The sequence below is a fragment of the Scophthalmus maximus genome, chromosome 8 (genome assembly GCF_022379125.1).
Source record: "Scophthalmus maximus strain ysfricsl-2021 chromosome 8, ASM2237912v1, whole genome shotgun sequence".
NCBI classification, from domain to species: domain Eukaryota; kingdom Metazoa; phylum Chordata; class Actinopteri; order Pleuronectiformes; family Scophthalmidae; genus Scophthalmus; species Scophthalmus maximus.
In genome coordinates, this window is record NC_061522.1 from 20,814,874 (window position 1) to 20,838,450 (window position 23,577).

General features: G+C 43.2%; 2 protein-coding genes across 2 annotated transcripts; both read right to left on the bottom strand.

Moving 5' to 3' along the window:
- Window positions 1-643: 643 nt before the first annotated feature.
- Window positions 644-3,455, bottom strand: ppp1r27b (protein phosphatase 1, regulatory subunit 27b). The gene is made up of 3 exons (XM_035638650.2): window positions 2,385-3,455; window positions 2,126-2,276; window positions 644-1,565 (listed from the first exon to the last, which is right to left on the bottom strand). The coding sequence occupies exons 1-3, from the start codon at window positions 2,614-2,616 to the stop codon at window positions 1,439-1,441; spliced, it is 510 nt and encodes a 169-aa protein (XP_035494543.2). The 5' UTR covers window positions 2,617-3,455; the 3' UTR covers window positions 644-1,438.
- An 830-nt stretch (window positions 3,456-4,285) lies between these two features.
- Window positions 4,286-16,940, bottom strand: p4hb (prolyl 4-hydroxylase, beta polypeptide). Its single transcript, XM_035638647.2, has 11 exons — window positions 16,556-16,940; window positions 14,697-14,903; window positions 13,342-13,475; window positions 12,884-13,021; window positions 10,565-10,669; window positions 10,315-10,440; window positions 10,012-10,212; window positions 9,779-9,899; window positions 8,807-8,988; window positions 7,464-7,580; window positions 4,286-5,897 (listed from the first exon to the last, which is right to left on the bottom strand). The coding sequence occupies exons 1-11, from the start codon at window positions 16,692-16,694 to the stop codon at window positions 5,829-5,831; spliced, it is 1,539 nt and encodes a 512-aa protein (XP_035494540.1). The 5' UTR covers window positions 16,695-16,940; the 3' UTR covers window positions 4,286-5,828.
- Between the last annotated feature and the right edge of the window lie 6,637 nt (window positions 16,941-23,577).

Here is a 23,577-nt window from a genome sequence, read left to right on the forward strand (position 1 = left end):
AATCCTTTCTGATGAGATTAACCACATTGTTTTGTGTTTCCAGTAATGACTCTGAAGATGTTCGAAATGTTCCTTTTGTCATATGTTTGTACATTGTGCAACACAAATCCATTCAGACTAACTTATTGTATTTTTTTGGGCCCCTTGGAGATAACGCAGCAAGATTAAAACGGAACACTGACATATTTTCACCGTAGAATGTGGCCATGTTGGAATATAGTTGTCTGTTTATCTATCCAGCAGACGTAGAGGCAGCTCCTGTCTGTATGTACTGTACATATGGAAGTGTTGTGACGCTGCCCGTATACCTGATGGTCGGAATAGACAGAATGTTGAAATCTTTTAAATAATTCAGCTGTTATTAAGACAGTTGTACCGGAAATAAGGTAATGAGAGCGGTTTGGGAAAACAAAGGAAAAATGTTGCTAAGAGACACTGAAGTGGAGAAAGACAGTGCTGCTCATTGTAACAGTCAAGTGCCTTGAGATGATGTATGTTGTGATTTGGGATCGATCAAATGAGGTGTTCAGCAGTAGGTCACATTTCTCTGAGTTTGACATCGAGAACGTCACAGTTCGTTTACTCTTTTCTCATTTTGTTAATATCCTAAGACGATCTTCAGTCATGTCTCTCACAACAAGCATTCAGGTGTGCAAGGACATTTTAATGAATTTCTTTTTGTCAATACTTTTCACAGTAAAGTAGTTCCTGACACCATGCCTTCTTCCTTTCTCAGTTGTGAAGCTGCGCCAGGACACTTTAAAGCATTTCACCTCGACACACAACCAGAAGCTGAAAGTGATGCTCATTCAAATGTTCATTGTCCCACACTGTGCTGGAAAACGATCAAATGGAAAAAGGTTAAAGTTTATTTTTTTAAAAAAGCAGTAAAGTATAAAAAGTAACGTAGAAACAAACAAAAACAAAAAAATCAATACAGTCATTTAACTGAAACTGAAAGAGGCAAAACAGAACAACAACAAAAATCTTCTAATCCACTGTGAACAAATGTCACCAAGACATTACAACGCCGGAGGGCATGCTGTCAGAGAGGTGCTCACGACGTCCACAAGCCCTCGTGAATTCAAGCGACGTGCCCAAATCAACAGCAGCAGCGTCAAGCGATTCATTCAGTTCAAAATTCAGCACAAAGGGACGCGAAGCTCCTGCAAGGACGTACAGTAAATCTGTACGGCTGGGGATCAGAGGGGGAACCCCCCCCCCCCTCCCGGCCAAAGTTCACTCCACTCAGGAGGCAGCCAGCCAGCTCTGTACGCTCTCCATCCATCCACAGTCCTTGATCTCCTGAGCTGAAGACGCTCAGGGCGCTGGACTGACGTGGCCTTTCCCGTCCATGGCTGCAGAGCAGTCGGACGACTGGGTGTAGGGTGTCAGACGAGTGTGTGTGTGGGGCTCCAGAGGCCGGGGGGGGTGCCGCTCAGTCGTCGGCGGCGGCCAAGCCGAAGAGCTCCAGCAGCTCCTTGTTGTCCGGCTCGATGAGGTCAGCCGGCTTCTCCCCGCACTCGTTCTCCAGCTCTGGGTCAGCACCCAGCGACAGCAGGTAGCTGCGAACAAAAACAGCATGAACGCAAGGTGTCAAATCTGTGGCTGATTCCGCCACACTGACGGACTCAATGCGAATTTCTGCCATGCCTCAGTGTCAGGAAGGTCAGTTCAGTGCGAGGAAGCCGCAGACCCACCAGCTTCTCTGACCTCTGTGGCGTGCTTTTATGTGCATGCCAAAGTGTGAACATGCAATGTCTGAGAGAAATAAGTGCAGCGTCACCTTTGTTGCTCATGAGGACAGACTTGGAAGTGCGACTATGTGACTATTGAATTACACATTGAATAAAAAATGTCTTCTTAAAAATAGAGAGATGAAATCAGAAGCGATAAAACGTTCAGTTCAATACATTCAGACATGTTTTACATGTGCTGAATGCCTTATGTTACAACCTTTTACAGTTATCGGTCTATAATGAAGCCACTTTGCTGACTCAGACTTTTCCCTGCTCTTGATGTTTTAGCTTTTCTATCCCATAACTGTCACAGTGAAATACAGCATTGATTGTGTAGTGACCTTTTTGGTTGCTTAAGATTAAAAAAAGAAAGACTGAATGCTCACCGTGCAATGTGTGGGAAACCGTCGCTGCAGGCCATGTGCAGTGGGGTCCACCCCTCCTCATCTTTCTGCACGATATTTGCCCCGTAGTGGACCAGCAGCTTTACACACTCCAGGTTCCCGGACAGGACGGCCTCGTGGACGGCTGCCATGCCTGCACGGAGAAGGGAAAATGAGCGTGGCACAGGATAATGTTTGGGATCTAATAAGCGAAATCCCGTGTCACTAATCAGGGTTGTGGTGTGTTGTGTTATGGGCCCACCAGAGTGGTAGATGGTGTCCAGGTTGACCCTCCTGGCCCGGAGGAAAAGTCCAATCCTCTCCAGCTCGCCGTGTCGCACGCAGTCCAGGAAAACAATGTCATTGGGGAAGTGGACACTGCGGACGGGCTTCAGAGGAGCAGAGCTCTTGCAGCTGACTGGGACTCCGCGGTCCTTGGCGTGGGCCTTGACCCCAATGGTCTGGGACACGGGGCACTGGTAGTACTTCATCATAGTAGAGTCAGACGTCCCCTTTTGTCTTGAAGAAAACCTGGGAAATTGCGGCAAAAGTCTTACTTCCTTCAAGTCTTAAAAAGTCTTCAGTCAGTTCTCCTGCGGTTCAGTGTCCTGTTTCTCCTATGTATTGACAGCGAAGCCGTTTCCTCTGAGGGGTCAGGCCTCCCTGCAGACCTCTTTATACCCTCTGCCGGCCTATTTTAAAACGCTTAGATCCAGTGACGAGATTTGGAAGATGAGTAGCCGTCTGGTCAGGGGGCCTCCCACTTAACCTGTCACAAGCCTCAGATACAGCTCACGTCTCAAGATGTGACAGCTTTTAGCCTCTGCCTCAGTTGTTGCCCCCCCCCACGTACACAGATGCTGCCCACTTAAATATAGTGGTGACATCCCACCAGCTCGGAGGGGGTTGGGTGTGGGTCGGGGAGGTGGGCTTCTAGTAAAAACCAGGCAGGATAACAGGGGTGTTGGCTGTGTGTGTCAGTGCCAAATGCAGGGGCATGGAGGGGTGAGGTGCCATGTGTAGGCTGTTGACATCAACAGAGAGGCTGCAGTCTACACGATCATGTCCCATCTTAGTTGCTGCTGTGGGTCACAGGAAGGATGATGATCATTTCCAAATGACTCTGGTTTGCATCATTGTCTTAATGACCGCTCGGGAAATGATAATACTTAACACTTTAAATAGATATACTGTATATATATATATCAGCGTATCCTTTTGGGTCTTAAATGTTTGACAAAAAGATGAAAGATATTTAAAGACATCACATTGGCTTTTGGGAAATTTTGATGGCATTTTTTTTTTTTAAAACCATACAAGCAGCAGGAGTCGATCCAGCCTGACAAATCAGGAGCTCTGAACTTATATTTCAAAAATCCAGGAGTCCACAGCCCACTTAGCTCAGGCGATAGAGTTGTTCGTCCACTAACCCAAAGGTTGGCGGTTCGATCTCTGCTTCAGACAGTCCACATGCCGTTGTGCCCTTGGGCAAGACACTTGCTGATCTGACAGTGTATGAACATGACAGAAAATGCATGGTACATAGCAGCGCTGCATGAATGGGTGAAAGTGATTTACCTGTTAAGCGCTTCGAGTGGTCTATATGACTAGAAAAGTGCTATATAAATCCAGTCCATTTACCATGCCAACAGCTCTGTGAGGAGCGCTGTCATTATAAGTTTGGAGAAGTGGATGTAGCAAAAGTCAGAGTCCTACTGCTGCAGAGGGGACCACTGAAAAACATCTTTTTCACCACATTTCAAAATGCTTACCGTTAGAAAAAAAAATCTGTCCAATTGTACGCTAAATAATGTATTTTTTCACTGCTTTAGTTTGCCGCCACGGCATGCATACGTTTAGCAGGTATTAAGTTCACTATGTTAGTTTAGCTTCATTACCATTGTAACATTTGACAATTAGCAGTTAACGGCTCAGCTGAGGGTGATGTGTATGTCGTCGGTCTTACGAGGATTTGGTCAGAAGATTTTGGATATGTATTAGATGTCAGAACATTTAAATTAAAAACTAGGAAACACAGATTCAGTTCATCTTCACAAAGTCTTATTAGCAAATCGAGTGTGAACGTATTTTCCAGGGTTCATGTGTGAAGCAACACTCGTGTCAATATGGAGTTCCACTTTCACAAAAAAAATGAAGACAAACTTATTTAGTATTTTGTTTATTGGCCACCATTTCACGTTTACCACATCAATTTGGATATGATGGAATGCTTTATTAATTTCCCCCTTACTGCTGTACAGCTGTCAAACCCATCACCTTGCTCTACTCAAGCCTCCCTTCCACGCTAAACAACACACACACACACACACACACACACGCACACACACTTCTCCTGTTCATGAACAAGAAAATACAGACCATTCATCCAACTCAACACAGCAATCTTTACACCATTCACACACGCAACTCACAGCGCTGCGGCAACAAGGGTGTTGGGTAGAGCCAAAGGGGATGGCAGAGGTACAGTATGGGTGAGAGGTGGGGCTGTGCAACTGTTCCCTCCCCATCTCAGATATAAAAGACACTTCTCTCAGACCAACCTGACCAGCAAACTGTACCAATCTCTGTCTGCTTTAGTAACCGCGATGAATCTCTGATTAGGCATGAATGCAGTGCGACCTATCAGAACTGGCACCAGAAACCATCCAAAGGTCTGAGAGTGTGTCCGAGGGCCAACTCTGCCCCAACAGGGCCAACTGGCTAGAGCTGGTACACCATGGTACATCATTGAAAAAATGACAAGTCTAAAATAAAAAACAAATTAAAAATAAAACCTCATTGTGAAAGCAATTAAATAAAAATAATATAGGATTTCCCCAAATAATAGTCAGTAGCCGAGCTGAAATGAGGAGAGTGAACCGGGAAATAGTTTGGGAATGAAGGACATGGAAACAAAGTAAACCCCCTTCACCCACCAAAAGAAAGAAAGTTACCTGTCTCCGCTACAGATGGGGGGCCCTTGTGCCACAGCTCAAGCTCTGTGGGGTGTATTTTAGTGAAGACATTGCAAAATTAAAAAAAAAAATCAAAAAAAAAATCTATTGGATGGCCCCTTGTCCCCTGAGAGTTCAGTCCTTACCGAACCACCACACAAAACTCTGGTCCTCTGGATTTCTATCAGAGGGAGAAGAACACTGGCATCCCCAGAAACAAGTTACGACACTCATTCAGCTTGTACCCACACTGAACAATGGAAAGATGATTTTTGTTTTAAGGAGGGGAGCAAATTTATAAGGACAGACAAACATTTTGAAAACTGGGGTCTCAATGCCACTATCTTTTTTTTTTTTTTTTTTTTTTTTTTACATTTGGTTTAAAATATACAAGGCAAACAGCTGATGTGGAGCTTTGCAGAGAAGGCATTGAGGTCTCCCATACAGGTGGTGTGCTGTTCCAGAGTCCCCAGAGGTGGGACAAGAAAAGTCTGACCAGAAGCTGCGAGGTTGGAGAAGTGGCTGGCAAAAAGGCCTTGCTGCGCCACCGATGGACTGACTGACTGAGTGGCGAGCTGGCTAACAGGCCGGCTGACTGACCGAGAGGAAGTTAAAGGGGAAGTATTAATGTTCACAGGACAGGGAAGGTCCACAAGGAGGTGAAGGTAGTGATGGTGACTGGTTGGAAGGGTCGGGGCGGGGCGGGACTCGTCTCCTCTCTCTCTCTCTCTCTCTCTCTCCTCTGCTGGCTCCTACAACTCATCGTGTCCGTCGTCCTCACCATCAGAGTCCTCGTCCTGTTCTTCAATATCATCCAAATCCTGGAGAGCAGAGAGCATCCTGGTTAATACAGCATCTTCCAAATCTGCTTAACAGGTCTAGTTTGCAATAAATGGATTATAAACTAGACCTGCAGGCTGCACATGACATGATAAAGTATGAACAGTGGAACCTGAGGGGAAAACAAATGCTGTTCTGCTTATAACTATAAAATGTAGGTCAAACATCAGTCAGAAAAATCTCAAGCAGTCATCACGATCATCATGTTGGGACAAACAAATAAAACTCATCATTTAGCAGAATTTGTGAATCAGCACGGTCACAAGCGCAGCTCAGTATAGATGACATCTCTGTTGTGTGTCATTGCCTCATGTCCAGCCTGTGGACGGTTGGGGTGAGGAGGTGCTTCAGACACAGGAAGACACAAATGTCGATCGCAGCCTTACACATGAGGCTTTAATCTGGTGGCTCGCGTCTCCAGGCAAGGCCCAGTAAACAGCCACGACAGCTGCATGAGGCATTAGCGGACAACACTGGGCTGTGCTGCAATTAGACTTGCGGGAAAGGGCGTGTTGGCAGTGGTGGAGTTGAAAGGTGCTAGTAAAGAGGATCCCCACTAATGTGCACTGGGCGCAGCCGAGTCAGAGCACACAGGCAGATATGGATGAGCTTGTCAAAGTCCAAAATGCATCGTCTGCATCTTTGACCAAGACAAACGTAAAGCTGTTTTCCACGACAGACTGGTCGATATCACAGTCGACAGATGCCAGCTTGACATTTCGCTCCATGTAGGAGGATTTTCACACTTTTAAAAGATGGAATATTCTTCAAATGGCCATATAATCCTTAGACCATATATTATTTTGTGGAGTTATGCCATTCCATCCCCACCACCAAAAAAAAAAAAAGTGTGTCAGTTCTAAGGTTACAGCCTAAAATCCTCGGAGGACCACGTCCCATAAAAATATTCTGGGTAGCTTCGGACATAGAGCCAAATATGCCTTTGAAAAGCACTAGTGAGAGTGAGAGACGTGTGACTTTCAGTTTATTATTAAGACTCAACTGAGAAATGAAATCTCAAAATAAACCACCAGCGAAACTATTTAAAAAACTTTTCACGTTATGACGTGATACAGTTCGGTTTTTATTATTCTGCCATGGCAGCAATGCACTTCCAAAAAAATGTGACCATATTTCAGTATGAACTTTACTTTCAAATAAATCTGGATTTCTACAAAATATTTGTTAGGTGCATTTTTAGTAAACTGTTGGAAATTAAGGTGTAAAAATAACTGAAAAAAACAATCTATGCAAATCTGCGTACATACTGTATATACAGCATGTTTTGATGGGACTGCTCAACTTTCTGTACTCATAAGGATTTGTTTAAATGGCTTGTCAGGGAGCCAGAGAATCAAGATGATCCGAACAGCTGATCTTTATTGTAGCTACAGTCAACAAAGCTCAGACAGCCTCATTAAATATAGTCAACAATTCAGACACTTGAGTGTAATGTTTTTTTCTATTGAGCAAAGAAATAATTAAAGGATGAAAAACAACTGCTTCCTATTAAGTGATTCAATGTGTCTCAGTAGAGATGAGCTCACCTCTGCATCCATATCCTCGTCCTCGTCGTCTCCTGCGGGGGCGCCGCCGTCCTTACCGCCGCTCTCTAGGAACTTGGTGAAGCCGTCCAGTGTTCTCTCCCCGTTGTAGTCAATCACCTGTTGAGGAGACATTGTTAATGATGGTGTAGCTTAGTGGGTTACACCGCTGACTTTGGGACAGAGGGTCTGGGTTTGATTCCCTTAATGCTTCCCTGATGATTGTAAGTCGCTTTGGACAAAATCGGCAGCAAAAATGAATAATGTAAAAAATGTATGGATCTACAACTCATGAAAGACTGAAAAATGCAAACGTGATAAAACGCGTTTCGTATAAGCCAATGAATCACATGGTGCCAATAATTTGTCAGTGTGGATCTACAAGCAGTGACACAGCATTAAGAAGAGAGGTGGCTGCTAAAATAAGGGTGCACGTGAACAAGGACAATAAAAAGGACTTCTGCAAAGCACCCAGTCTATTTTTTAGGTCCGTAATCCATCTATGATCTGTCACAAGGGAGCACCTCATGGCTGCCGCTGTAGCTCCGACTGTCTTAGCCTTCTCCTGGGTCTCCTGCATGCTTCATCGAAGCAGGGTCATGGGCTTATCCCTCGACTTACTATGGGATGGTGCTAATGTTTACTACATATTCCAAAAAGGTTTCTAAACTGAAGGCCGGCACGAGAGTGTGAGTTTAAACGAGCAGAGCTGTGGAGAACGGCAGGTGCAGGCTGAGAAGTGTCAGAAGTGTGTGAAGGCATCGAGCAGGAATCTGTAAGAACCAAACACCAACATAATGTTGCAGGCTCAGGTTTCTGCAAGTAGTTAACGCTGCTAAATCAAGATCCTAAATCTACGGTTGATATTTAGGATCCAAATGATCACTATAACTCACAAGTGCAAAAGCACATCATAATTAAGAGGGTGAAGGAGAGGGAGGGGAGTTGGGTGGATCGAGATGTGTAACAATACTGTCCAAATATTTATTCATCTAATATTTTAAGATACATTTAGCCTGAGAATCTATTCAGATTCTTGGTGTCACGATTTTTGATTTCTGAATCAACACAAATCTTGGGTCAATAAAATTAAAGTCATTCTGGCTCTTCCTCCAGTGCACTGTGTGCCAAACCACTGACCCCTGTTCTTTGCCCACTGAGCTGCAAAGGAACCATAACTGACAGTAAAGCTAACTGGTGTTGAGGGTCATAGTCTGATTAGTAGAGGAATGTTTACACCCACCCCTTAGATCAAATGTCGTGGTCAGAATATAATGTGCAAACAAATTTATGAGGACTTAAAGAAAGTAAAAATTGTGAACACAAACTCAAGGTGAGGCACTCACCTTTTGGTCTTCTCCTGCGGGGAAGAACTTGAGAGTGGGAAAGCTGTGGACTTTCACGGCCTCGATCTCATTGGCTGTGGAGTCCATCTTTGCCACAATGGTGTCAGCACTGTCCTTATACTTCTCTGCCAGCTTCTCCCAGATGGGAGTCAGCTGTTTGCAGTGTCCACACCAAGGTGCATCTATGTTCCACAAAAAAACAACCCACAGTTAAATTATCACTGACAAAATATAAACTCAGCAAATTTGTACTGGCTTTTGCTCATTTAGATACTGTTCAGTGAATACATGTTACTCCTCAAGGAGCAAAACCATTTCAGATATTTGTTAGTTTACTTCTGCAAACCATTTATTGAGCAATTGATAATAATAGTCATTAGTATAAACCCCTATGCACAGTTTATTTATAAGCAGGCAAACACACTGAACGGGTCAGTTGCAGCCTTGGCTTCATGACTTAACCCCCCAAATGTCAGGAAATATGGGCCTTCCCTGCTCAACATGACTGGCCATAAGCTCTATTTAAGTGCCAGCGATGGAAAATACACATATATATAGTGAAAATTTGGATATGGATCACAGTAAAAAATAAACAAGACGTTATATTTGACCAGATCTTTTCAACGTCAGTGTCTGGTAACAAATTAATTTGCAGAGCGTGAGGCTGAGACGGAAAGAGTGCAGCCTTAGCATCAGCCTTTCGGCATTCGAAGAAAGGCATAGCATGAGAGGGCAAGATTCAAATTTCACACACTCCATCTAGACGCTTCACCAAATCTCCCTGCTATGAGCAACTGAGCTCTGACTGGAAATACCCCTTTAACAGGAGAAAACCTTAACCACCTCAACCCAAAGGCTGTTGACAGTGGCGTTTTCATGCTTTAATAATGGAAACATCAATCTCTCCTGTGGCAATAAATAAAAAAATAAAAAAACTCAAACTATAAATCGGACAAAGACAAAGATTCTTACAGAATTCCACAAAGACGTTCTTGGTAGGATCAAAAGCGACCTCCTCGAAGTTCTTGCCCACCAACACTCTGACAGGGGTTTTGTCCCAATCTTCAGGGATGTCCTGGCTCATGAGATGGGGCTGTAAAAGAAGACAGACAGACCAGGATTAACAGGATTAACACAGCATTTGTCCTCAGCATGTTATATATATATATAACCTCCCCCTGTGTTGGTCTCTCTCTACCCCTCACCCTGAGTTTGCCCTCAGTGAACAGTGTGCAGAATGCAGTGATGCTCTCTGCTGTGATGGAGTCGCTCTCTGGCTTGTACTTGGTCATCTCGTCCTCCAGGGTGATGAGGCGGATGGCTGGGCACTCCTCCTTCTTCAGGCCAAAGAACTCCAAGATACGCTGGTTGTCGTCCACATCGCTGTCAATGAAAATGAAGAGGATCTGGACAGGGGGAGATAGAAGAGGTCAAAAAAATTTGTGTGATTCTGTGAGTCGTCACGTTTGTCAGGTTGAGGAGCATGCCTCCTCAGACAGGTCACCTACCCGGCCCTTGAATCCCTCTGCAGCTTTCTTAAACTGGTCCATTTTGTCCTGGAAGTCTGAAGAAGCTTTTGGCAGAAACATGAGGATGTGGGACTTGATTTCTCCACCGAAGATTTTGGGGGCAGTCTGCGGAAAACAGAAACACGTGGGTTTGATATGTGCGTATCACACTTGGGGAATTGACACTGCTTATTGTTGTGTACAGTGATGTGGAGTGGTTTCATGAGACACAAATGGCTCCAGCCATTACCTGCTCAGTGAACTCAATGACCAGAGGCAGCTGGTTGGCTTTGACAAAAGCCAGGAGTTTTTCTTTGCTCAGCTCTCCATCGAAGGTATTGCGCCCCTCATCAAACTGAAAAAGAAACATGGAAACATTGAGATACACGTATTATCCATCCGTCCTGTGACCACCAAACAAACAAACCCCTTTAAAATCCCTCGGTAAACCCCAGCTGATGAAAGAACCAGAGAACCAAACAGACCTTTACTGGGTGTTAAGAATAGCAGTGGCACAACTGTGCCAACCAGCCTTTACTGGCAAACAATAGGAGAACTGACATTTGGCCAGCGGCACGCTGCCAGCCTTGCGGGCACTGATTGAGGCTGTGAAACTTAACCCTCGAACCCTGTTGCAATAACCGAGTGAAAGACCCCAGCTGTTGATTAAGACTGAGCCCCTGATGTAGGAGGTTTGCTCAACTGTAGGCAACGAGCCCACATGTCAGCAGTATGTGGGGTAAAGTTACCCTGGATCAGAGGCCAGACAATGGCAAAGGGAGAACTGAGCCTGGGAGCATGTGCCAAAACGAAAGATCTTCCACAAATGAAGGACAGAGTGTACAAACACACTTGAGTATTCATTTATGTTTATCATTTCTTACTGAAAGAACTGACACCCATCATGTGGTACCAGATCAAAAATATGATCATGCCTTATATGGAATGATGGTTAACACTGAAGTGGGGCTGCAACTATTGATCATTTTCATTATGAATTAATGCAGGTTATTCTGTTGATTATTTGTTTCATTGTCTAGTCTATAAAATGTCATAGAAATGGTTTGACATTGTTTCTTGGTCAAATTGATTATCAAAATAGTTGCCATTATTTTTCTCTGTCCACAAACTAATTGTTGCCGCTTTTAAATGAATCATAATTCAATACAACAGTACATACTTAGATATAATGGTTTGTCTGTCAGCAGGACTACGCAAAAACTACAGAGTAGTTTCCATGAAACTTGGTGGAAGGGCGGGACATTGGCCAAGAAAAAACCCAGCATATTTTGGCGCATGTCCAAACAATGGGCTGATCCAGGAATTTTCTTATAATTTGCTAATTTGCTTTAAAATGCCCGATAGATTTTTTTTGCATTTTCAACAATTTCTCTACAATATAACAGGGAAAACCCAACAAATCCCACAATGAGCAAAGCACATGTCGACGGTGGAGAGAAAAAACTCCCTTTTAACAGGAAGAAATCTTTGACAGAACTGGACTCAGTTGCAGGCGGTTCAACATTTTTAAAATGACACAAATCTTAAAGAGTAAAAAAAGGAGGTCCTTTTTGCTGAACTGCTTCTTAGCTGAGCAACCATCACACTATTCTACTATTGTGTAGGTTGTAGGTCAAAGGACTATCTGCTGCTGTTACAGGTCAATTCTTATTAAGGAGTTGCTTAGTTTTTTTCCGCGAACACACTGGACCTTGACCCTATTTGACATATCTACACCGAGATACTGTTTTGCTGATAAGAAAGCAATGATCTGATCCTTTCTGCACACGGTGGTTGGAGCAAGTAACTTAGTATTTATTATTAGTATACATGTATTTTTTTTTATTAATCTGACTTAATCTGGTATTCTTCTTCTTTCTATTCAAAAAATTGTGCAGGTACTTTGATATGGACTTCCATTGTTGTCATTTGTGCATTTTCTTTGCTAATGATGTCATTTTATGACTTTAACTAAACTTTGTACAGCAATTTGTTTCATTCGTAGTTTTAACACTATATAAATTATTGATTTGGAGGGGTTAGGGTTAGTGTTCATAGCCAATGGGACGACTTGAAAGACAGACCATCGCCAAATAAAGCTCTTTACCTTTCATCAAAATTATCTCAACATGATGAGGTCATTCTCTGGGTAGGTCAAGCGACAGGCCCGAGGCAGACGCACGTCTTAAACGTTAAAAGATCGCACACGGGGCAAGATTAGCTATGGAGAGCGGACACTGTGGTCGACAGCATCACATTACCAAGATGTAGAACAAAAAAACACTGGTGTCTCAAATGTAAGGGCTTATACACATGTGAGGGTGTGTGGACAAAAGCTTATCCAAGGCCACAGATTAACTATTTATAATATATTGTGATTACACATGACAGTGATTAACTACTCATGATAATTACATTTTGTAATCTGTACTTCATGAAATGTCCTGTAACCACATTTTGTCCAGATGTTTGAACTGTACCTGTATGGAGATGCCATAATGACACAAAATGCATATCTAAATGAGTTATTTGAAACGGTGAAGAGATAAACTCAAGAACAGGAAGTCACCTTCTTGAAGAGCACAACACTGTCCGTCGACACTTCAAACTTGGCGAAAACTGCATCATCGGAGGTCACGGCGAAAGGAATGTCATCGATGGCCTCGGCTGCCTTCTCGTAGGCCTTGGCACCGGCAGAGTCGGCATCCTGCGGACACATGACAACTTTCCTTAGGATGAAGCACGGTGCAAATAATCCCCATATGACTAATTAAAGCTGAATTTAACATGATTTGTCCTGCAGTATGACTCTTCAGGTGCTTAAAAAATGACAAAGTATAATGTTGTCCGTATTAGAATAATGAAGATATTGATGCAGGCAATATCAAACAAAAAATAACTATTTCATGAACTATCTAGCAAAAGGGCATGCACCCTCTTTATTATTATTCTTTTTTAAACAAAAATCACTCCTTTACAAACCTTGGCTTGTTATATGGTTCGAACCATAAGATTTCAGAGTCGTACCTTAAAGAATCCAATGACTGCCACCTCATTGTCAGCGACCAGCGACTCGGCCTCAGTGACCCCGGCCAGGGGGGCGACGGCTGGGCCTGTGCGCTTCTTCAGCCAGTTGACCATGTCATCAGCCTGCCTACCAGCTGCAACACAATAACTCAGTCATTCTGTATGCACGGACATCACAAGACTTGTTAAAAGGTCAAACTCTCTGACCTGTGACCCCCCCCCCCCCTTTACTATCAAATTAACTTAGGATTCACTCCCTCATGTGGACAACAAGATACTATTTTGAGTATTTGTACAAAGTCTTAGAAGCCATCTTTACTCAGACAGACATAGATACAGCAGACCTCACCTCAACCCCTATAGTGTATCAGGGGAGCAGATGTTTAAGTGATTTTGCACCACGTGTCAAGGTGAAGACGTGGAGGCGAAAAGAAGACTTCTGCATTTCTGAAGCTTCTGGCAACATCTCTTACCACTTCAGATGGCTCGTTTATTTTTTTCTTCAAAACCAAGCTACAAAAAAAAGTTGACCTTTCTTCGGAGTGAGGATGTTGCAATTAAACTAGGATTAAAGATAGACCTGGCTGTAACACTGATGCAACACAGGAGCAATTTCCCTGAGAAACACATGTTGATGAAGTGATACAGCACAGAGTCTTGGTGCAGTGTGTGGGATACGTGAGAAGGGTTTTTCTAGACGTTGGACAGTACTCATTTCCAAAAGGAGAACCAAAAAAACCCCCACACACTCAAACTTACTTCTCCCCTCCCTTTCTAAACTGAGCCCAGCCCGGGTCAGCAGGGAAGAGGCGACGTGAGGAACTGCACATATCTCTACCCTGCTGGCAGGCCAGGCTCAGTTCATGAGGAGCGTGTAGAGGCCCAGCCTACATTTTATCTCAGTCATGTTACTGAGAGCTGATTGGCTGACTCACTGCTTCTGCTGCTGTGCACGATCATATTACCATGATGAATAAAGTCAATGTACCTATGGTTGTCTGACGTGATTCTTCTTTATCCATATAGAATTTCACATCATTATAATATTGATTCACTTCACTGCACCAGAACTTACTCACGATTACATCACTATTGAAAAAAAGAAATCACTCCCAGTCATCAAGATGCTTTTGGAAGACGAAGCTTAGACACTAAACATATTTTTGAAATGGGCATATAACTAAATTAAAATCCAGGTTATATGATGCCATTTAGGAGAGAGAAAAAACATAACTGACTTAATACACTCACCATATCTGAGTAAACAAAACCTACATGAACTAACTTCCAACTTCTAAGTCGCCTACATATCTAATACGTGCAAGTCTGCACAGATAGAAGACGTTAATGCTCACCAGAGTACTCTTTGGGTGACTCCTTCTCTCCACCCTTAAAGAATTTGATGGTAGGGTATCCCCGGACGCCATATTCTTGTGCCAGTTCGGTCTCCTCAGTGGCGTCCACTTTACCCATGCGGATCGCTGACCCCTCGGCCTTCAGCATGCTGGCCGCCTTGGCAAACTCTGGAGCCAGGGCCTTGCAGTGACCACACCATGGGGCATCTGCAGGGCACACAGGTTTGCATCGTTGTTGAGAAGCATCAAGGGTAGTTGATAATATTGTTTGAACGCCAAAGAAGGGGGGCTCCACACAAGATACTTTCATCATTGATCCCTCAGAAATAGAGACATTTCCGTCATGATTTACAGAAGTGAAGACTCAGAAGTTTCTGGTGTGTTTGGATTCATTATCAAACATATCATTCATTCAATAATGGAAGAAAAAGGACTAGAATAAATAAAACCAGGCAAGTTATTGAATTTGTGCCCGTTATAAAAAATAATAGTCCAAAATAGTAATTAGACTAATGCAAATCTATTCTTTGATTATTATCCATCAGAAAATACTATGTAACACTTGAGATGTTTTGTGAGTACATCAAGTAAAGTTTGTGACCATTTGAAAAAAGGGACAGCTGGATCTTTGAGGGATTTCATAGTAACAGGAGCAGACTTCAGCCCCCCAAAATATAAAAACAATAATAGTGATTTAATTTCTGCTGTGATTTTAACAAGGTTATAATATGTAAAGCGGTGTAGCTGAGTCGCACACACGTCTGGACGCGAACAGACAAATCTCCTGATCGGGAGTCACACGTTGCATTCAAGTGGCCCCGCGTTGCATCACCGCTCATCGTCGACAAATGACAAAACTTCCTTGTCCTGGCCGAGGCAACACAAATCGCACAGTTGAACTTTTGTTATGTACACGTCAACCTAGCTCCACATCCACACAGAGATCCCGCCCTGCCGAGGACTACGTGGGGGCAAACAAAGCCCACGTCGCCCCCCCCCCCCCCCCCCCCCCCCCCCCCGAGCTCATTGGAGCGCCCCCCCCCCCGCCGGGTGATCTCTGACTGGAGCAATGACTTGTCCCACACCGTGTGAGCAGGTCAACAGTCTGACCACAGTGAAGCGGGACGGGCCTGCGGGCTATGAAAAGTGGCCCGTGGGCGACCGCGCTATTCGACCCGAGGTTATCTCAGTCACTAATAAACAATTACCGTCTTAAAAACGACAGTTCACAAAGACGTCCGGGCTGCAAAGAAAGTGAAAGTTGCGCCGTGAAACCGCAGCAGCCGATCGAAACTCCATGTCCTGACTGAATCACCAATGGTTTCAGCTTCTTCTGGTGTCAATGATTATGGAATCGCCGCTTCATTACGACGACAGCCGTGGTGGTGGTGGAGGAGGAGGAGGAGGCGACCCGCGGACTAAGTGCAGTGGGACGCATCGCTATTGGCAACCTGCACCGCGGGGCTCTGTGGCCGCGTCGGCTAAACTCACGGTGTAACGCGATTAGCAGTCAAGTAAAAAACGGAGCCGCGGTTCACATGTCGCCTGATTAATTCGCGCTCGGGAGGATGCTCGATGCTCGATGCTCGATGCTAGCAGCTAGTCAAACTTGCTCAGACACGAAGTCTCTCCCACGAACGACGCCGCGCGCGCCAGTTACGCGGCCGTAACGGTCCCCGGCGTAACAGCCGAAACTTGTCGGAGGTGTCACTGGTTGACACGCTAACGCTTCGGGGACCGGGCAGCCTTGCCTTTCCGTCTGGCAGGGCTAGCCGGGCAGCCGGCGAGCCCTGCCGCCCGGGCGGCGGCGGCGGCGGCTAGCATTAGCATGCGACGCGTAGACGCCGGGCGCTACTCACAGAATTCCACCAGGATGTCGGGGTGAGCTTCGAGAGCCTCGTCGAAGTTACTTTTCTTCAGCACCAGGACGTCTTCCTCCTCGGCGACCTCAGCCCTGCCGGCCACGGCCAGCGTGCAGAGGAGCACAAACTTCAACATAGTTGCAGTCGAAGGTGTTTCTTCCCGACGGAGAGGCGACAGCTGCGGACACGTTGGACTGCGGTTAAAGCTGTGTGTGTGTGTGTGTGTGTGTGTGTTGGGGGGAGGGGGGGCGGTTGATCGGTCCGAGTTGACGGGTTTCTTCCTCGTTGAAAAAAGGGCTTGGGAGAGTAGCTGGTATTTTTTTTTGTGTCTACCGCTACTAACGTGGCACCGCACGCAGAAACCGGAGGGGTCAGCCGTAGTGCGCATGCGCATTTATCAGGCCGAAAGCAGTTCGTGTTGAAATGTGACTGGACCGCGGACGACTGCACCTGGAAGTGAATGCGCGCCGCTCCCTCCCCGCGCCCCGCGCCCCGCTCCCCGCTGGCACACGGCGCCGGGCAGGACCCCGACCGGAGACACTCAAATGATTCCACGTGACAACATTGACGCTGAGAATTATTTTTGTCAGTCTCCTTATTCGAAAAAAACATTTTTGATTTCATGTGTTTTTTTTGGGGGGGGGGGGTTCTGGGGCTGTGACGTGAATACAACCATGGAGATCGAGTGTCTTATATATATATCAAATATTTTTTTAATATTTACAAATAGGAGAGGCAAGGTCTAAATGATGAGTAACGCTCACTTGATGTTTGGTAAATAAAAAAATAAAAAGATAAGATGAACAGGCCTGATCTCCCAAAACAATCAATAACATCGTACCACTAGTATTATCCAGCCACGCAGATAAAAACAAAACGAAATAATCTAAAACATTCATTACCAAAAGTATCCACGTGGTTGGATGCTTCAGTTTTTTAATCATTTGGGTAATTTGACCATCTAAAGGAAAGGCTGAGGCTGGTTTAGATTGAGGGGCTACATATCGAATGTAACATTTAACAGAATATTTCTACCCTCATCAATCGTTGTGGGTTATGCATTATCACATTTCCCCGTGACCATATTTTTCGATAGGCTTTCATTTCGTAAAAGGGAGGAAGTGCGATTGACGTCTTGTGGCTTCTGGTCAGTGTGTTTCTGTGATTATCTACTGTCAGTCCTCTTTATCTCGAGAGAATAATTCAGCTGTGTGTAAGTCTGGCTATGACACGTGAGGGTTTAAGGGTTTTTCTGCTGCGAATTGAACATCTGATGTATCAGTATGTCGGAACCTGAGAAACAGGTTAACATGTACACTGAGCGCTCACAACCAGAGACTTTGTTGAGCAGGTTAAACTGGTCACAGTCTGGGAAAAGTCAAATTTTTCAGCCACAGTCAGTAATGTGCCAGTTTATGTCATGTAAATATATTGTGACCTACTTAAATACAGGGGACAAAAACCTGTCTAAACATCAGGTGGTCATTGAACAGAATAAAATAGGTTTAAAAGATATATTTCTATGTGTATAGTATAAGTCTGGCGTTCGATGTTCACTCCGGACTGTGGCAATGAGGGTTTGCTTCCTTATATTGCAGTGTTACGGTAAATCCCTTGTGAGGTATGACTGGGAATCCCAATTGCTCAGTTGGGTGTCTTTCAAAACCCATGCTCCTCATAAGAAACAAAGGGCTACTGTTATAAATTAGGAGTCCTAGACAACCAAAAAAGAACCAGATAACCCTGGCGACGTCATTAGGGTGAATTATTATGTATTATGTAATTATTATGTAGGAAGCTCCCTCTAGAAAGTTTTTCACGGGCTGACTCGAACTAACTATGACGGCTAAATCTTCTGACAAAAGATATGCATCAGAAAATAGTATTCACAGGTCTGATATCCCCGATGCTGATCTAGGTTTGGCTCTTTTCCCTCTGTGGTAGCGTCCCTTCTCTTTGCTATATAAAAAAACCGACCAGTCACCATTCAAGGAATAATGCAGGACGGAAGGTAAATCCGATAAAAATGCTTTCAGCTCTTAAATCTGACTGTTTTTTCATCAAACCAGACTGGTATGTGTCAAGATTTTAAAAGACCTAGTGTCCCCCGCGGCATTTGTTTGAGTATGACTACACAGGGACTCCTCATTCAAATAGCAATTATGTGCATACACGTCAGGTCTCTGTTCAGCATTTGATTACTGATGTTTACTGAGGCCAAACAAGATATTACAAACTGGATAGAAATAACATGAGACTATGAATATAAATATACAGTATTGCCACAGTATTCTTAACATCTCCAGTATTTGTAACCCGGCTGCATGAAAGTGGAGACTCTAATGACCTCACGAAGTCAGCAGCTCTGCGGGATGATTTTTGGGTTAATGCCACCAACTGAGCTTTTAAGACGACAGTCATTTATTTTTTTAAATATAATTTTGGAATGAAACTGTGATGCACCAGATAGGTTTTGGTCAGACTTCATGCAGATGGGCTATAAAGTGGGATTCAGGATAAAAAGATTGCTCAGATTCCTGCCAACAAACTCCACCGACTAAAGCGACTATACCAAGGCAAATTAGTATTCACCCAAAGCTCCTTTAATTCTTCGTCTCTGAATTTGGAGCTGATATTTTATGGGACATGACACGGTTGCCATAGAATAATATGGATAACTATTCAGTTAAGTTTGCCAATGTCATGTTTACCTACAGTCTTTTAACACGTAGTTTTCAGGAAATGACCTCGACTGGTGTTTACTTTGCTTTTACTGGATTTGGTCAATATTACACATAGATAACCAATTCAGTAAATTCTTATGCAGTAGTAGTGCCTGTTAAACACAGACTTTGAATACGGTAGCACCTAACACTCCTTGTTAAATACAAATCATACGTGGCATGAACTTCTGACACTCCTCAGTCTGACGAAGCACTAAACCGCGTAAGCCGATTGGCTGGGGTGGTTTGACAGTTTGACACTTTTGCACAATGTTTGACATTGCCCTACAATCTGTCAAGACTTTTATCGTAATACATCATTTTCACAAAGTCAGTGATGTTACTGTAGAATTGACAAACTCTTGATGTTCCTTTTACTGCACTTACATCACAGTCCTCAGCTTTCGCTGTGTGTGTGATCGTTCAGCTGTGCCTTTCAACTCTTGACATGAAACAGTTAAGTTAGTGGTAAAGGGAGAGGCTATCAGTTTAGTTTGTCAAGGGCAATTTTTCAATGCAAATATTGCCTATTGTGACTGCAGTCCTGTGAATTTCATCTCCTTCATATTATTTGTTTAACTTTTATGTATTTAGGCAGGTCAACAGTGAACGGTGTGCTGTGTGTAATGATAGATGGTAGGAAAGCAGATTAAAATGAACGGGATATTCAGGAAGCTTTTTCATAAGTGGTGTGGCGGTTTTGGGGACACAATCACTTTTTTAAAATGTGCATGGACAAGGGAAAGCAGCATCCAGTTTGAATCTGTAAGCCAAAAATGTGACAGTCTCACTATGAGGTTTGCCATTAATATTACAAGTGTTGTTTGAGTTTTTACCCTTTAAGGATGTCCTTTTGATGAGAGATGTGCGCTGAACTGACCAAATATTCAGGTCATCAAATCAGATAAATCTAGAAAATCCCTGTCTTGATTTTGATCTATGTTAAGTGGTGGAAGAAGTACGTTTTTACTGTGACTGTAACGTACTGTAACGTACCATAATGATGATTTGAAAACAGTGCGAAAGGGTCGCTAATAACAAAATAACGAATCAACATCTGAATCTGCAGCTCCCCTCAGCTTCATGGAGTTGCTGATTATTGTTACCAGCTCTGATAGTATTGCAGCAATTATTTTCACCTTTTGTGTCTTTTGTGTGTCCTCGTGGCAAAATGTGGCCCTTGTGTAGTAGGAACTACCACAGGTGTCATTCCCATCCTCTGTAAGACATTAAAATTACAGACCATCTTGCAATGTTCATGTTGCGGTCACCACTTATTTCCACTACCTTCAAGCCATCAAAGACAAATCACTTATTTATTTTAATAAAAAGTAGCATTATTATTATTAATAGTAATATAAATAATAATACTCTTTATTTCAGACATATACAGTAGGTCCATATAAGCAAAGAAAAGAAAATACAAATACAACACAAGGAAAACGAGACAAAATCTAGACAATGCCGTTCACAAGTCCCCAATGATTAAAATACATAAAGACATCTATTCCAATGTCTCCGATAACAAGACGAGTACCTTGTGTCACTTTGTGTCGGCTCAGTCAAGGCCCTCACAATTATATTTTTTGAGGCCATTAATCGACACATGAATTTGTACATACAATTCCTCAACACTGCATGAAATGTGGGAATATTTCTGGTTACGAGTAATGTAATGTAGCATGAAAACATTATCACAAGTAGTCCTGTCCCGCATTAAACATGTTACTTCAGTAAACGTGTAGAAGAAGTATCCTTTAAAATAGAGTATCAAAAGTAAAACCATTATGCAAAACTACTATTGGGGTCCACATCCATGCTAGTGATTCTGTGAGGCTGTGTTTCGGTTCTGCATTGCTCTGAGTTAAATGCGAACGTCGACATATCAACATTTCTGCAGTGTCAGTGGAAACATATTGATGTTTAGCAGCAGTCAGACTGTTAAACATATTGGTTTGGGTGTGAGCGTGAGCATGATAACACTCGATAACGGCAAAAAAAACTCATGAGCACAAAATACTGCTGAGGCTGGTGGGAATGTCATAGTTACTGTATTTGGTCACAAATCAATTATTGGACAAAGAGAAAAGAATTTTTGACTTGCTGGTGACGCTAGAGACATCCTCTGGAGATTATGAGTGTCTGTACAAAAATGTATGGTATTTGCTAGTTGTTTGATAGCTGGTATAGATAGTTGATGTATTGCAACTGCTATGCCTGGAGCCATGCCCCAAGCGTGGACAAAAATGTTTTGCCAAAAAAATTCTGTTGTAGGTAAAACCTTAATTTTCTACTTGAACACAATTCTCAAGATTAAAGACAGTAGGTAAAGTATTTACCTGTTAAAAATGAAAAATGGGATGAAGCAGCCTATGAGACGAAGCTGCTAAATCATCTCAAACTTGTACGTGAGTAATGCAGCCTACGTACTGTGTACCTACATATATATATATATATATATATATATATATATATAGCTAATAACACTATATGATATTTATTTAGTATATAAATGTAAGGAAAAGCACAGAACACAAGTAGATATGGACAGCAGGAGTTTGCGTGTTTGAGTGAAGCAGAGGGACATAAAGAGCTGGCAAAGAGCAAATCTAATTGTTCATGTGAGTGACTGTACCAGCACAATCACTGATGAGCAAGATGAATTCCGACCAGGAGGACTGAATGAAAGATGATGACACACTGATCGATAGACACAGCGCTGGAGCTCGCATTGGATGAAGTAGAGTTATTATGCATAATGGGATTTTAAAAAAGGATGTTGAGAGAGGAGACGGACATTCACCTTTAAAAAAATGCTCTAAGTGCAGTTGCCATGCCAATGCACCAAATACAGGGCCCTGGAGTCCTTGGGGTTATTGTAGAGAGGACATTCAATTACAGGGAACCTGGAGTATGATGAGAGTTCATAATCAGCAATGTGGACGCTGATGTCACTGCCAAAATTACCGGCATGTTTCATTCATAATTTCATTAAATCTATCTTTAAAAGGAACAGTAGAAAGGCAAAAACTGTGTCACATCCCACGAGACGAGCTGGTTCCAACATGTTGAATTCTATTCGAGCATGAATCATTTTCAACATATGAATCAAGTTTCTGACTACACACGTTTGTGTTTTCAATGAAACATCTGGAATGACACGTGAGGTTATCAGTAAGTTGGAAAGCATCAAAGGTGTGTGTGTGTTCTTTCACAAGTTATGTTTTTCTACAGTTTACAGGTGCATATTAGAAATGCAGTGCAATTAGAATCATGTAGTCATATATAGATATACACCGATCACTGATATGTCTGTGTGCCTGCTCTTCTGAGCTGATGCAAAGCTGACTGCTCCGTTGCCTTCCACCCTTCTGCCACATTACCACAAAACCTTCTGTCATAACTGTCATTTCCCATCAGCATATTTTGTCGATCACTACTATAGAGCAAGTTGTACAGCAGAGCCCCCCCCCCCCAAAAAAAACTCTGTCCCACTCAAATGCAGTAAAATAATACAGAGACGATTATAGATAAATTGGAAGCATTGTATGTAACTCAATCAATGTTTACAGCTCCTTACATAGCCAGGCCACAACAATATTGTAGTATTTGCAACATTGTAGTATAGTCTGATCTTAAAGTCTTATATTCAGGTGGGTCAAACAAGTGCTACTAAAAGGCTGCAATTTAATATGTTTTTTGGGGGTTTGTGGCAGGAGAAAAAGCTGAAAATACAATAAACATGTTACATATTATCTCCTTACAAAGATATTATGGGGAAATTTTTGGCAAATAGTTGCCTATTTACACATCCTGCAGATACAGAGTTCATATGGATCCGTGGTTTTTGGCCTCCTGACTGTCAGTCCAACATTTATTTGCTTTTTAGATTTGTTTAGTCTCGATCAATTCCTGAGGGAAATATCTGTCCATTTAGTGGCTAAGAGCTACCAGAAACCAACGGGCGACGTCACGGACACTACGTCCATGTTTGCATACAGTCTATGAGAACTACACGTTCACAAGCCAGTGGCTAAGTGTGAAGTTTGGTGCCGGGAAGCTACGACACTGTTGTAAATGAAGGAGATAAGAACTGAATTGTGGGCCAGAAAACCCAAACACTGAGCTCAAAGATGCTGAATAGACAGGAGAGGATCCGAAGTGTTGAGTGGGTTGGACATTTAAGAGAGGCCCCTTTCACATCAGACATTGTCATCTCATCCAGTTTTGATACAAAACATTTGACATTCTAAAAAAACACATCCTGAGGAAGGTGCATAGTATAAAACGGGAAAT